The sequence below is a fragment of the Leptosomus discolor genome, chromosome Z, assembly GCF_034619465.1.
Source record: "Leptosomus discolor isolate bLepDis1 chromosome Z, bLepDis1.hap2, whole genome shotgun sequence".
Classification (NCBI taxonomy): domain Eukaryota; kingdom Metazoa; phylum Chordata; class Aves; order Leptosomiformes; family Leptosomidae; genus Leptosomus; species Leptosomus discolor.
In genome coordinates this window covers 62,373,638-62,389,701 of record NC_141419.1, presented here as the reverse complement: position 1 = coordinate 62,389,701, position 16,064 = coordinate 62,373,638, and the positions used below count along the sequence as shown (strand labels likewise).

The window sequence follows — 16,064 nt, the reverse complement described above, 5'->3', positions numbered from 1 at the left end:
AGGATGTCAGGCAAACTTGATTTTAATTGTAAATCATAGATCAAGCTCAACTCTGGCCCTGTGGAGTTTTCTCTCTCCTCCAAGTGGCAGTCATCCAAACCATTGACTTCTGACAGCTGCCAAAGAGGTCGTTGGAGTTTTTCTGGAAAATGGATAGGCTACCCAGGAACTACTTTATGTGATAGGGCTACACAGGGTAAGTTTACTGAGGGAAAAAAAAAAAGTATAACAGTGGTTTTGTTGAGATGGATTGCTCTGCACTAGGCAGCTGGAGACATGATTCCATGGTCTTGAGTCAGACTGAACTGTGAGGCAGGCAACCATCATACACCGTCCCAAACCAGACAGGATTCATGGGACTAAAGCCACAACCATTATTTGATGGAGCTAGAGCACAGTTCTCTCAAGTGATGAGGAACTAACTGGAGACAAAAGATTATGTGTGTCCCCACCTGTAGCACCAATGCATCCAAGAAACCTGGGAAGAGACCACTGTATCCTCTTTTATGTCTCCCACTCATGATGCGGTCATAAATTAAAAGATAGAGTGATGAACTGCAGCATGGAAGTAAATAGTACCTAGTAACAGTAAAATGCAGAGAGACATCCACTGATCAGGTTGTTTAATAAAATAGAATACTTTATTTTGGAAAGTAGCTCTGGCAGCCACCTAGTCCAACCTTCTACTCAAAGCAGGGCCAGCTTAAACCCAATTGCCCAAGATTTGTCCTGCCAAGTTTGCTCTGTTTGCAAGGATGGACATTCACAGCCTCGCTGGGCCACAGTGTTTGACTACCCTCATTGTGAGGTTTTGTTTTGTTTTATTTTTAAAATAATATGGATATAGATAAAAGAACAGGAAATTTATTCTGCAAATGTTAGGTAATCTCTCAAGGAATTCTTGTAAAATTAATCTGGTGAAAATTAAGAAAATGTGACTTGATAGTTTTATGAATGCAGAACAGTCCTAGTAATGCAAGTTCAGATACCAAGGCTGTATACTGCTTTAAAAGGGTATAAATCCAGCAAAAAATTATGGGTATAATCAAAACCAGAATTTGAGCATATAGATTTGACGGAATGTTTTGAATAAACTTGTTTGGATGCACATTCTCAGCAATGCAGAGCACTGAACTTGGAGATGTTCAGCATGAAACATCAAAATGAAACTGGAACTGATCACAAATTCCTAAGAAAGTTGGTGGTTTCCTTTAACACAGTCAGTTGTTTTGTGACATAACGCCTGAATAAGATCAGCCTACAAGCTGTGCTATTGGTGCATGTTTTAATCTGAACGTGAGAGTTGGACATTTTCTGCTATCATGCAAATAGGATGGAGCTACTTTGTAAAACTTGGAAAATCTTAGCTGTTATATGAACCTGATTCTTCCAATGACCGCATAAGGATCTGTGAGTATAATGCTGCTAAAATGCAAACCAATATTTACTGTATTTCTGACAGATTTTTTTTCCCTGTATTCTTAAGATTTACTTAAATTGAATTTGTTTTCCAATGATTTGTAGGGAGTTGACTCTGATTCTGAACCAGAGATTGGATAAGTCCAAGATCCTAAAACACAGGTCCATATCAATTAAAACCCTGGGGAATAAAGAGTTTTAGAAGCTGAACCTGTTGCAACTCAGTCTTCTGTCACAAGTGAAGGCAGAAGTGTGGTGCTAGCAAGCCTCTTCAGCTTATGCATTGGGATGTTGCAGTTTGTAAATCTTTCATTCTGAATTTCAGGGAAGAGTTATATGGAGAAAAAAACCCTCTATATACTTGTATCTGTGTGTTCCTCTGTACTTTCTTTTGGTTGTTATTAAATCCCAACTGCAGGCGATATGCTGTTTTGATTGAATTTGATGAAAGTACCCCCTGAGTCTGGGGACTTCCACCTTTTGCATTCCCAGGAGGAGCACAGGCTAGGAAAAGGAGAATTTCTTGTGCTTCTCTGAAAAGTCTTTCTTTCTGTAGAAGCTAGAGATATGAAAGAAAATTTGCAGTGTATCACACCAAACTGTTAGCCTGTGTTGTACAGTGCTGCTGCTAGGAGCTGAAAGGCCTGTGTTCTCTAGAATACACAGCTGCATGTAAATGTAGTGACATTTTCTGTAACAAAATTTTAAGCCAATCTTCCAACATCTGTGGCAAAAAAAATATTTATTTGAGGTTGCCTTAGAATCATTGTGTTTGACACTGAATAAAAAAAGGGGCAGTGAAAAAGATACAACAGGTGACAGTTAAACAATGCAGAGAAAGTAAAAATTCACAGCAAGGGTGAGCAAAGAAGGAAGTGAGAAATGATATCTCTTCACCTGAAAGCCGAAGTGAGATGGAGAGCAGACTGAAACGGTGCAAATAGGCTGTCAGAGGTGATGTGAACATCAGATATAAAGCAATGGACCCAACAAAAGATTGACTGCATAATGAGGTGGACAACAAGGGAGTGCAGTAAAGGTGCAAGAGCAGAGAAGGAACAGCAGGTGAGAGCGTGTGTGGGTGAGGTGGGTTGGAGAGGAGAGCAGAAGGCTATGGCCACAGAACATACTGAGACAGGCCTGAGAAACGGACTTTGAACAAATGTTAATATGCATTGCTAGTTTCTTTATGAAATCCTTGAAATGGAAACAAAGTACCTTCTTTCTGATGGTGAGATATAAAACAGATGTAGTTTTTATCTAATGCTGCTTTTTTTGTTGTTTATTTTCTGACCTTTGAACTTCTTTTTTAAAAACTTTTTTTTTTTTTTTTGGTAAACTGGATTCTTCACTGAAAGGAAAATCAATTTAGTCCTTTCATGAGGAGGTTGTAAAGGTTGTGTCTTTTTGTACATGTGAGAGTGTTGGAAGGAAGCTTTTGAAACCACAAGATGCACAGAAGATGAAGAATTTTCAGTAACAGAGAAAGAAAAAGAAAGCAAACAGTGACTGGGACCCCTCAGTCGTTTGCAGTATACATATGTGTATGAGAAGATAGTCTGTTTTCCGACAAGATGAGCATAAAACAGTTTCATGCAGGAAGTTCTGAATTACCCCAAAACAAACTAGCTTAGGCATCAGAAGGAGTGTACAGTCACACTATCCTGGTATTGCTCTGGTGCTTTCTTTTGGCCGAATGAAGCCAAGCAGGATGCCATGTTAACATGGCTTGGTTGCTTCTGGTATTCAGATGAGTTTGTCTTTCTGGGATATTTCCAGAGGACGATGTGTTGTACAATACCTACATAACTTTAAAAAGCCCAACTACCGTTTGCTTAGTCCTTTAATCTTTCAGACTGAAGTATGAGTGATTATTGTGAACTTCTATGTATGTTTGACTTCTGCTTTAAACCTGGAGAAGAGCCATGGCTTGGAAGCTTGTTTAGATTTTCCAGCAGTTCTGATTATACTAGTGGAAGATAACGCTCTTGGTCTACAAAACTGTCCTTGCTTACTGCTGCTAAGTGTCATTATGTAAATGCTAAATGTGTTTACTGTTCTTAATTGTCCATTCACCAGAATACGTATATTTCAATAGCTGAAACAACGTTTCCAGGAAATGGTTATCCATGATTGGTTAGACTATAAGATCCCTGGATCAGTGACTGTGTGTCTGTTTTTTTTCGTTTAGTGGACAGCATAAAGAAGATCCCTTTGTTATCCTTGTGTTGGCAGCAATCAGAGAATCATAGAGTGATTTGGGTTGGAAGGAACCTTTAAAGCTCATCTAGTCCAGCCCCCCTGCAATAAGCCCAGACAATCATAGCAAGGCTACTAACCAAGGGGAGTGCCAGAGGGTCTTGTACTAAGGTCTTATACTAAGATGCTCCTTTTATTTAAGAAAAGCATTGTGATGTTTCACATGAGGAGCGGCTGAGGGAACTGGGATTGTTTAGCCTAGTGAAGAGGAGGCTGAGGGGAGACCTTATTGCTCTCTACAGCTACCTGAAAGGAGGTTGTGGTGAGGTGGATGTCGGTCTCTTCTCCCAAGTAACTAATGACAGGACAAGAGGTGATGGCCTCAAGCTGCGCCAGGGGAGATTTAGATTGGATATTAGGAAAGATTTCTTTACTGAAGGAGTGTTTAGGCCTTGAAACAGGCTGCCCAGGGAGGTGGTGGAGTCACCATCCCTGGAGGTGTTCAAAAGACGTATAGAGGTGGTGCTTAGGGACATGGTTTAGTGGTGGGCTTGGTAGTGTTAGGATAATGGTTGGACCTGATGATCTTAAAGGTCTTTTCCAACCAAAACAATTCTATGATTCTATTCTAAGATACATGGATGAAAGGAATAGAATTGAATTCATAGTTCACATCATTCAGATGTGGGTTTCAATCTTTATTACTAAGGAGTAGATTGCGAAATATTCTCTGATTTCCATGTTCCTTTGCTTACAAAGCTTCTTCCAAACTCTTTAATATTGTCAATGTTGTGGGAGTTGTCACTAATTGAGGTCAAATCTGTCCTAATACTTCTGACCAGATTAGTGCCAGCCTACCTCATCAACTCACTGTGGTTCACAACCTGAGTGCTCCCCAAAAATCAAATCCAGTAGCCATAACAATAAACACATGCCAAAGAGATCTATACAAAGCACAGCTACTTAGAAGAAGTATCCCAGCTATTGCTCAAGATCTCCATGGTTTAAGCGTATGACAGAGTTTGATGCTCCCCTTTTGCTGCCAGTTTTACCTTTGAGAGCATCCTTACAATATACAGCTCTGTTAGGACAAGCATGTCTTCCCTGCTGTCTGTAGAATTGAATGAAGTCTGTATTTCATGTTGAAAAATGAATAAAATGTTGAAAATAATATTGCAGCCTGGTGCATAAGCTTGTGCAGTTTGAAATGGGAATGCTGAGTGAGAATATCTTTCTCACTCCTTACCAGGAGAATTTTGGGTAACCACTTGAGATTTTATGTGAACTATTGCATCCCGTTGCTAAAAATTTTTTTTTTTTTTTTTTGAGATGAATATTACAATCCCTGTGGGTATGTGAACTGTGGCCAGGACTAAAGTCATAGACATGCTCAACTGAATCAAAAGGAGGAAAACTATACATAATGCTGTTTTGACCTTTGGGGGAATTTTAGCAATTTATTATCATTGCCCTCTGGATTTCTCTCAGCATTCACTAAGAAAAGTAGCAGAATATATTCCTTTTTGGCCAAAGAAAATAAAGTATGGGTTTCAACTTGATACTTTCAGTAAAATAAAAAAGCTGTATAAAAAGAAAAGATTATATTCCTCCCTTTTTCTAGTCGTATTCTCGTGTCTTTGGTTTTCATTGTTCCCATTCAAATTTTTAGTCTTGGGCCCTACAACCTCATTGGAACTGTTACAACTCATAAAAAGCTGTGGCAGTTTTTAGACACCTGATGCTATGGTTTCATCACCTCAACCCTGAAAAGTTTATTCAGCTTCATTTTCATAATCACACAGCACTATGTGAAAACTTGCTTTTTCTTCTGCAGGTTGGTCTGGGAAATTAATTTACTGGTAGGATCTGAATTGCTGTTGAAATGTCATGCGACTTCCTCATGTTCTCAGATGTGGATTTCAATTTCTGACTTCGCTACCAGGACCACTAAGTGCTGATTTTTATAGTGCAGTGTTCCTTTGTTATACCCCTAAGAAGTTGTAACAGACAGGTGATGAGTACGCTTTAGAAATGGCCTTTTGCTTAAAGGAAAAAAAAAAAAAGACAGTGCTGTGCATGAACTTGTTAGGACAGTTGTGTACAAGGACTACTGCACAGCAGGGCATGGCATATGTTTTACAAAAGGCAGGGAGAAAATGAGGGCTGTTCTGTAGCAGCGTGAATGGCTGGTACTGCAAGCTCAGAAGAAACCACCTTCCAGATGCTGGTGCAGACCTTCTTTACGGATGTGCAGCAGGATGCCTGGCAGAGCCACAGGATTAAGTTGCATGGGTAGATTGCACTGAAGTTGCACAACAGGTTGATGTCCACTAGTAAGATCATGGATATAAAGCATAGCTTTCAACAGAGATCCTTGCTGATAGATCCTTGATCCTTCTAACACTGGTTCTTGCTAATGGATCCTTGATCCTTCTAATACAGATCCTTGCTGATCCCCACAAACATTCCGTGACTCTGATTTCAGTATCACAAGTGAAAATCTTTCCCTGTTTGGGTTCTTCTGTTTGTTTATGGTATATGTCGTGCTTTTCTCACATTAATCCATCTGCTCAGACAAGATTTACTCTTATTTGATATTTAATAATTATGATTGCTATCTGCTGAGGCTTTGATTATGCATCTGCTTATTTTTGTTCTATCCGTTTACCCTCAGTAACACGTATATTTTAAAAAGTCCAATCCCCTACATTATGCAAGCTACATGCTCTGCATTCTCAATGTACTCCAATCTATAAAAAAAAAAGAGTAATTAACTCGATTGTCCCACATAAGGCTAATCCAGGGATGTAAACATTGATGTGAAATGCTGTTCCATTTTTCATTCAGTTCTTCTACGTCCACCTGCTTCTAGGTAGGCTGTGGGGAGAAGTGAATTAATTGTGAAACACTTCGGTGGCTACATAATGAGTGAAATTTAACCTGTATGTCAGGGGAGTACAGGATCTCTGTTTCTGCATCCAAGAAGTTGAGACACTGATGCTGATACTGTTTATTAACTCCTTTCTCATACAGCTAAAATAATTACAATTTATTACACATTAAGTAGTGGTAACTTAGAAAATTCTCTGATAAAGGTAATCAGCTTTCATTTACATGTAATAGTCTGCTTACTGTGGTTTGCATATGCACCTTTATGGTGACATAAAGGTCAGCTTTAGCTGTGACATCAAAAGATTCAGGTCTAAATTTTCAGGAAAAGTCCTCTAATTTTGGCTGCTAACTTTGCTAAGCTTAAGCCTGACCTTCTGAGGTACTGAGAGCTCAAAGGTGAAAGCAATCAGAGAAATGCAGCACCTGAGAAAATCAGAGCCAGAATGTTTCAAGCAGAGTCACAAATGAATGGGGAAGTAAAATTAAAAACCTTCTGCAGTAAGTCTAGCTCTGGAGAAGTCTAAAATTGTTCCTTCTTTTCTTTACTTCCTTATGCTTATTTATGGATCTCCTTCACTAATTTTTCGGATTATACTATATGTTAGTACACTTTATTCAAAGTAATTCTTCCTTCTTTTCTATTATCTCATTAGCTCTGTAATAAATGTTGTCCCTGGTTTTTGGTGGTGGTTTTTTTTTTTTTTTTGCTTTTTAGTTATGTTGATCTGTATACAAAAGTATGAACAGTAGTTTGCTTGTTACTGGAACAGGAAGGTACCCTATAAGTGGACTTTCTCCTTTTGCATTATTTCAGGGCTGTTGGTTTACTGTCACTAATACAACGTACTTTGTACATGTCAGGCACTGCCATGTGCAAAGTGAAAGAATTAGCAACAGTAAGTCTTCGTATCTAATCCATTCTGAAGCAAACTTTAATTTACTCACCCCAAGATTTCCAGTACTTCACACTGAGGTATCTCGACATTAAAGAACTCAGACCATAAATATCCTCAAAAAAGTATGCAAAGCAGAGTTGAAGCAAAATCTAGAACAGGTGTTAGTGCAGGCAGTAAAAAAAGTCTGCTTGTGCATGTTTATGAAGGTCTCCACATGTGAGAATCCAACTGCAATTGATTTTTGTTATTCACGGGTAGAGTTTGAATGTGATATTGTTGTAAAAGTGCTGCCCTGTCAGACTTTAAGACTCTCTGAAAGCTACAGATCTTGAAAGCCTCATGGGTGATATTGTGAAAATGTTTTATTCCCCTTCACTGCCACTGCCACATATTCCATGTGTGTGCACAGTTTCTTTTAATCAGGATTTTCCTCATTTTTTGTGGTAGCCTAGTGTTTGTTTTTCTTTTTGCTGATTTTTAGCTGTGATGGGTTCTAAATGTTAGCATGGCTCTAATCCACCTCAGCAGGAGAAGGTAGTTGTTGGAAGTTCTGATGCAATCCTGCTTTTGTTTCAGATCCACCTAAGAAAATGTTCCAGATCCTCACAATGCTGTTGCTGGAAACACGGCTCTGCACGATTTCAGGTGAGAGAGAAAGTGCCTTTCAATTCCACCAGCAGAACCAATGCAGTAGATAACTTCTACACCCTCAGTACGTGGGCTTCAGCACCTCCAGCAATACTCGCACAAAAAGCCAGTGCTGTCTGGAGCCTCTGCTTTGCAACATCTTACAGAAGGCACTGTGTACTAATTGAGCACAGGACAGACGTCCATCACTTTCTACAATCAGGCTTCTTTAAAGCATAAGGGTATTGACAGTGGAGACGTCTGGCATTAGCAGGCATGGCTATGAGGGGTAGGGTGGCCAAAGCAACCGAAGCCAATTGTGAAGTAGCACAATGCTAGCGTGAGGCAGAGTGAAGTAAAATCACGTGCATGCCCCTGTCCATGCCTGTTGCAGGAGCAGCTTGGCTAAAACCCAGAAGGGGCTTGGCACTTTTTCGTATCATTTTGTCCCTTACTACGGTTGTCATAAAGTTAATAGACAAACATTGCTAAGAAGAACTAAAGCTTTCCCTGTAAGTATTTCACAAACACATGAAATAAAAGGAATGCATAAACAATTGCATGAACTTCTCTTTTGAATGTCCCTATACTTCCAGGTGCTTCTGCATTAAATCCACCAGTATATGGTACATCCAATATAGAAAGTAATAACAAAGCATATTGAATGATGTATCATAATTATCTCTGCTTTATCAAGTACACTTTAAAATGGTAAACCATTCATAACAATATGAATTTCAGATTTGGTAATGGCTAAGAAGATTTATATACTTTCTGTAATACTGTTACATGTGTGTAAGAAGAAGCTTGGCATCAAATGATACTCACATAGTCCCAGGCCTGGGGAAGACTGTTATTGCTACCTAGCAATTCTTCAAATTACATGTGCTTATCCAGTGCAGCTCTGTTTCACATGAGTTACACTGACTTTTCTTTTTGTAAAGGATAATTAAAATAGATTTATTACTTCCACAATCAACTGTTGCTTTTGCTAGAAGCTCGGGACATAGAAGATACAATCATAGTTTCATAGAAGGGCTCCCTGTGTACTACCTGTGTAAAGTTATGCCTAAAATGTGAAAAAAATCCCTTGCTTATTTTGTCCTTGTCTTTCAGCCTCTGTAATCAATACAGAATATAGATGATCTGCTATAAATACTACTGATATGGTAAAAATGTTAGTGTGAGTATGAACAGAAAATGCTTACAACTTTTAGTCAAACCAGTAACCATATATATGCCTGACTATATGACACATTTTTGCCCAAATTTAAAGAAAGTGAGAACATGTTTTAATACAACAAATGAAACTGTTTTCTTTTCCTGATGTAGCTTTATTTACAGTTGAAGTTCCTCAACAGCTATACGTTGTGGAGTATGGGAGCAATGTGACCATGGAATGCAGATTCCCTGTGAATGGTTCATTAAACCTAGGACTCCTGACTGTTGTTTGGGAGCAAAAAAGGCAGGGCCAGTCGAAATCAAAAGAGGTGTATACGCTCCACAATGGGAAGGCATTCCCTCCATCCCAACATCACGATTACATAGGAAGAGCAGCACTTCTGCACAGTGAACTGAAATTGGGACGAGCTGTCCTTCAGATCACCAGCGTGAAGATCACAGATGCGGGATCATACCTTTGTCTCATTGACTACCAGGGCGTGGACTACAAGTACATTACTTTGGAAGTAAAAGGTTAATGACTGAATTGAATGTAGATACATATTCATTCAGATGTCTCTCCTAAATACCTACAAGCTTGTAGAAATTGATTAATCTGGAGGAATTTGTTGCTAATTCACTCACCAAGACCCTGTGCTCAGCCCCCAGGTGAACAAAAGCAATTGTCTTGGTGCTGGTTAGTCTTCCGTTCAATGACCAGCTGAGCAGAATTCTCTAGGTGCAGCCTGTGCCAGAGGAGAGCAACTGCTCCCCCTCCATCCTTCATCCCTCCTCCTTCTTCCAACATCCTCTTCTCCAGTGCCCCCACCCCCTGCCTCTCATTTGACCCCCTGCCCTGTTGGGCCATCTCTGGCCATTCCCAAAAATGTCTCAGAGGTGCTTTAATTTACTTAAGAGCCCTGCTGCAACTGCCCAAGTGGCTGGGAACTCCCTGAGTGACTGCAGCTCCCAGACCAAGGACATGGGATCTTCTGTGTCCATCAAAGCCAAATAGACATTAGTAATAAAGGCGTACTTTATGGGATAGTGTGATCGACCAGTCCTTTGAAAGGACAGTTTCACACTGACTGCAGTATGTCTGTGATAAAAGGTAGCATTCATTTCCCACCCAGGCATTTAAATAATGAGATTTGTCAAATGCAAAAACAGATGTAGCCATTTTTAAGACCCACACTGGTTCCTCTGAACTGTCCTTACAGAAATTTTAAGTTGATTTTGTTCTAATATCATTAAAGTACCACACTTGTTTATAAGCTATGGTAAAACAAACATTACAAACAGCCTTTTTCTTGAAGTGGCATATTCAAAAAGTGAAAATAGAGTCCCATGAGACTTCACTTGTTTCATCTGTATTGAGAAATTATAAATTCAGCATCAACTGCTGCCTTGTGGAAAGTAGTAGAGTAAGTCCTGTCACTGTAGCCATGAGGAGGACTGAATAACAAATATTGAATTGTTCTACAGAACACCATCGTTTCAAATAAGTGTACCTCAGATATGGCCATAGACAAAATATGGCATTAAAGGGAAGGAGGGACAGTGAAGTGGGAAAATGACTATTGTTGCATAAAGTAATTTCACTCAACTTCTTATGCAGCATCCTACAAGAGAATAAACACTCAAGTAATGAGAAAACCAGGTGAAGACAAGTTTGTTTTTATGTGCCAGTCAGAAGGCTTTCCTCTGGCAGAGGTTTTCTGGCAAAATGAGAAGAACTTCAATCTCAGTGGATTTGCAAATACCACCTATACGCTGACCACAGATGGCCTCTACAATGTCACCAGCATCTTGACGTTCAAACCAAATATGAGTGAGAACTACAGCTGTGTGTTCTGGAATAAAGAACTGAATGGAGAAACTTCAGCCTACATTTCCACTTTAGGTTCGTATCACCTTGAACTTGTACAAGACAGAGAGTGTTTGTACACACAGTGTGTCCTATGAGCCATCACTGGAATTCAGTTCTAGAAAACAATGTAATATTGATGCCCTGGGAAAGAAACAAGTCAGGATTATTTATGCATTTGAAGCCTCAGCTAACTCACACTTCAACAAGCCAGTCTGTCATTTTTCTGCATATCTTAATTTTAGGGTAGCTCCCATTATTTGGCTGTCAGTACACAGGAAATTCTTTAATTTGCATGGCTGTCTTCGCTGATCTAGACTCCTAATTAATTGTTCTTCAAATGGGATACAGATAAATTGCAGTAGTGCTCACTCAAATGCCATACAAATGAGAGATTTGACTCCTTTTTTGTAAAGCTTCTAACAGTAATATTGCAGAATAAGTATTCACAAAATGAGTGTAAAAAACTATGTTGATAAATTTTAAGAATCTTTCGTTCAATCAGAGCAAGACTTTGGAGAACCAGAACTGATAACGATGCTTGTTTTGTAAGTTGTAGATTTACTTTCTTTTCATGTTTTTGACAGCTTTAATGAGTACACAGTACAGTGGACAAAAATCCCTGATCTTATTTATCGTCCCCACATGTGTGATCATAGCTGTCCTTCTCTCTGCACTAATAATCTTTCAAACAAGAAAATCATTCAAGAATGGGCAACCCAAAAAAGGTATATTTTACTTCAGATAGTGGATCTTTTCACTTATTCTTTATTTTTCCTGTGAACAACATTTTGGAAATTTTAGTAACTTCAGGCATGCTCGTGTGACTTTGGTCACATCATATTTCCAGATGTGCTCTGTTCTAAAATGAGATCTTGAATTGTTTGAGTTGGGTTTTATTTTCCTCACCTTATTTACATGAGACAAGGTGTATGGGAAGACACGTTTTTTTACCTGACTAACTACTATTCTGTAAAGAATACAAACAAGCTTCAGCTTGGTAAGAACAGCTGTAAAAACAGAGTTTGAATGGTGTTTTTCTTCATGGCTACAAAGACATTGTAGCTACAGCATATGACACAGAATGTTTATTTTTAATCTCCATTAAGGATGTATAACTAAAATGGTATGCTGTACTGGACTATTATGAATAGTGTTTCTTTCCTTGTTTGCAAGTGTAGTAGAGTGGAAGTAATAAAGCACACAGGCTATTATTCTAGTGTTTTCTTGCGTATGAACAGTAAACTCAGACAAATATATTTATTGTCATGAAATGAAAGTCTTGCTATTAAGGACTTCAGAATTTGGTTCAAAATTTGTAAAAGAAGTGTAGAGAAGTTTATGTATTTGGTATGAGTTAATAATAAACTTAAATGTGCTTAAAGCTCAGTTTAATCTAAAAGTATGTTGAATTGTATTTTTTCTTTCAAATCCAGAAATGTTTAAGCTAAATTTGTATATATATTTACTTTAACAGACAGGAAAAGAAGAGTGAACCCTAACCTGAAGGATGAGAACAGTAAGTCATAGGGTTTTCTCTATTTATGCTTACAGCTTTTTCTTTCTTACAGCTAAAATCTTGATAAATCTGTAGATGTCAACTTAAATAGTTACATCAAAGTAGAGGCTAGATTTGAATTTAAATTCAGCTTTTCTTCAGTTTTCTAAAAATGCAGTATCTAATGTTATGACTTCCTCACAGATGATGTAAAAATATGTCAATGTTTGTTCCCTTTCACTGAGATACAGAATAGCTTGCATGTGTAGCTCAGTATACACATCTGTATACTAAGTGCAGTTCTAGTAGCCTTGGCTGAGTGGGATACACACAGAAAGCTGGCTGTTTTGGAAGACATCAAGATTTTTGTGGTAATAATCTGTTACAGTTTTGGCTCAGGCCATGGGTTTTAACAACAAATAAAATGATGCCTCATTTATCTGGAATACTAGATCATCCACTAAGCAGCTTCCCATCTTACAAGTATGTGACTTTCCTAGACATCCAGGAATTTTTACATTGAAGAGGGAAGGCAATGACTAAAGAATTTATCAAGATGCATATAACTGTCCTGTACTAAAATTGAACTGAAAAAAGAGAAACCACCATAGCAAACTATAAAGCAATATGATAAGAAAGCTCTTAAAACAGATACTTATATAAATAAGTTTTGTTACCTATAAATAAAAGTCTGATAGATTAATGTATTGTCAAGAGAGAGGCTGTGGCCAGTGTTAGGTATGGTGGTATTTGGTTCAGCAGTAATTCCTTGGTGTCCAAGCAGACCCTAACACAGTCTTCTGAGGCCAGCCCCGAGACTGCCTAATGTGCTCCTGGAATATGAATTATTCTCTCCCAAGGAGCAAAATCTGAGCAAAACTGTGATGCAGCTGACCGAGAGGCCTGAAGACAAAACACATAGGTTTTGGACACAGGCAGCTTTGGGCTTTTCCAAGGACCCAATTTATTTGAGAAGGCAACCATGTTTCTCACTGCTAAAAAAAAACACATCAAGAAGTCACCAGCTTAAAAAATAACTTCCGTAGGTGAAATGAAAACTAGGGATTGGGCAGAGAGGGGATGAATTCACTGATTCCCCAACGCTTCAGATTGCAGTGCTTGCATCTTACCGATAGCTGTCTAATCCACTGCCATCAGTAAATATCACAGTCAAAATGACACTTTCAGAAAAACATTTTCACCTTTCAGAAATCAGGACTTGCTGTAGTCAAAGGCCCTTTCTTATCTTTCATGTGATGGTGTGAAACTTCAGTGGAATTATGCCATGTGCAAATGAACAAAAGCTCAAGGCAAGCAACAATCCGGAGGACAGCGTTGGTGCATGTCCAGACATAATTCCAATGCATGTTGTCTGAGCACGATGTGGCTTTTTGTATTACTGTTGCAGAATTTTTTCACTTTGTAGGCCCTAGCCTCCTCTGTGCACTTACTGAAATGAAGAAATCAAAGGAGAGGTAGCTGCTCTTTGTGGTTTTGTTTTACTTCTTCATTTTAATGACCGAAAATCTTTGTGCAACATGCAGTAAGTCATATGACAAACACTTATATTTCTCAGCATCATATATTTTTAAGAAACACTGGAAAGAACCTTTTTTCCATGATGAGTACGAAGGTGAAGCATAAAAGCCACAGATACTTTACCAGAGAGCCTTGGAAATGACCCACAGGGCCCTGGTTACAGGAACAAGGATTGTTCATGTTATCATTTTAACTTACAGCTCAAGCTGTATCAGCACTGAAGATGTAGGACATTTGACCTCATCACTGAAGTCCCAGTTCTGCAAACTGTTACTCAGATGCACAGATTTTACTGACAAGCATTCCCGTGGATGCTATCCAACCAGATTCCAGTTTTGTTATTTCATTTATATGGCTGATAGTCAGTGACAGCTTTGATGTAACAGAAAATTCAGAATTTGGGCCACAGATGAGTGAGAGAATTCTTCCCTCTGAAAAGATTGCAACAGGATGTCTTTGTAATTAATGGCAGTTTTAAGGAGCCATTGTAATTTCAGCACAACCCATTAAAGCTTGCATACAGTGAAGACAAGGTTTTCACGCTTTACCACTCAGTTGTTAAAATCATGCTATTTATTTGCTTAAATTATTGCAGATTTTTAAAATAATACTATTCCATTTTCTTTCTTTAAGGAGATGATTTTAACTCTCAAACTGAGGCTTTATACTTGTCAACTGTCACAGCTTCAAGAGACAGTGGAAGCGTGGGTCTGTGAAAACTCTTCATCTCACATGCCGTAATTTGCACTTTTTGTATCTCTTTGTGGGGACTTCCAAGGAAAATTACAGCACTTTAGCTTTGGGATGAACAGTGAACACATGGGGATTTATTGGCACTGCGGCAATGGAAAGCTATGCCTCTTCAGATACTGTATCTTGAAGTTACTGAGAATTATGGTGTGGTGAAATGTGGTTTACCACTGTGAAGAGGTTTTCTGAGTCCCTTTGATACACTTTGCTTTTGGACTTACTGTTGCTCAAAGTATTTTTGTTTAAGAATGCCTTTATTAACTGTTCCAGTCTCAGGAATGGTGCTTGTATTCAAACATCTTGTGGAAATTTGAATAAAAGCTGTACATGCTATCTTATATCTAAACAGTTATCTTTCAGGTGGAAAGATCTCATTACATGCCCGTATCTCCTTTCCAAACTTTCCAGTACATTAAACTGGAAATTACTACAAGTACCCACCAGCATGGCTGTATATGGAAGATATTTCATGTCACAAAAGCAATTAAAGGGTGAAGTTAAATCAAAGGACAGGCAGAAAAAAATCCCAGCACCAACAGTAAATCAACATTATGTCACAGAAGAGAACTTTAATGCACAGTCTATGTAAAGCTCCATAAGTAAGCCAGGTAAAAAAACCTCGAACCACATATGCTACATGACAGTAAGAAGTTGTACGTTTGAACTGATTACTCAACAGAATTTTCTTTAGGAGGAATTTGGAAGCAAAAGTGAAAATGAAGCTCAGCCAGATTTCTCCACTGATTATTTTAAACAGTCATTCTAACTTTTCTTAGAGGAACAGATGAGTCTTTTCCATGTCAGGCACTTATCTGTTTTACTTCCTATTACTGGAATCCCTAACAATGCCTCATTCAACTCTGAATATGGTGTGTGCTGGGGATAGCTTCTACAGTGCCAGTTTTGAAAAAAGGCCCCAAGGAAACAACTTCGCATCTTAGCCATCGGATAGTGAGGCAAGTGAGTAGGATTTGTCACATTGTTTTTAAAGAGCACTGGCTCTGATGAGCTGTATTTTCTCCTAAGATAGACGTAACAAGATTGAAGAAAGGTGTTCACATGGAAAATACTTCTGTCATGATCTTTCACTTGGAAGAGTGCTATCTGTTTCACAAAAAATATCATATCAGTAATGTGAAGGTTTTCTTCATAGCACTTGCTCTGGATTTAGATGGAAGCTGCTTCTCCAGTGTCATGTTGCAGCTATATACTCCAG

At 38.6% G+C, this 16,064-nt stretch overlaps 1 protein-coding gene across 1 annotated transcript; it reads left to right on the top strand.

Annotated features, from left to right (window-relative positions):
• The first annotated feature begins 7,996 nt into the window (after window positions 1-7,996).
• On the top strand, window positions 7,997-14,828 carry LOC104349617 (programmed cell death 1 ligand 2). Its single transcript, XM_086480090.1, has 6 exons — window positions 7,997-8,051; window positions 9,366-9,728; window positions 10,813-11,097; window positions 11,649-11,789; window positions 12,539-12,580; window positions 14,732-14,828. The coding sequence occupies exons 1-6, from the start codon at window positions 7,997-7,999 to the stop codon at window positions 14,812-14,814; spliced, it is 969 nt and encodes a 322-aa protein (XP_086336216.1). The 3' UTR covers window positions 14,815-14,828.
• The last annotated feature ends 1,236 nt before the right edge of the window (window positions 14,829-16,064 follow it).

What these genes read in the sequence shown, in the direction of transcription:
- LOC104349617 (XM_086480090.1), top strand. Translation starts at nt 7,997, where the DNA reads ATGTTCCAGATCCTCACAATGCTGTTGCTGGAAACACGGCTCTGCACG. An exon ending in ACGGCTCTGCACGATTTCAG is followed by an intron (nt 8,052 to 9,365) that starts GTGAGAGAGAAA and finishes TTCCTGATGTAG; the next exon opens with CTTTATTTACAGTTGAAGTT. An exon ending in GAATGGGCAACCCAAAAAAG is followed by an intron (nt 11,790 to 12,538) that starts GTATATTTTACT and finishes TTACTTTAACAG; the next exon opens with ACAGGAAAAGAAGAGTGAAC.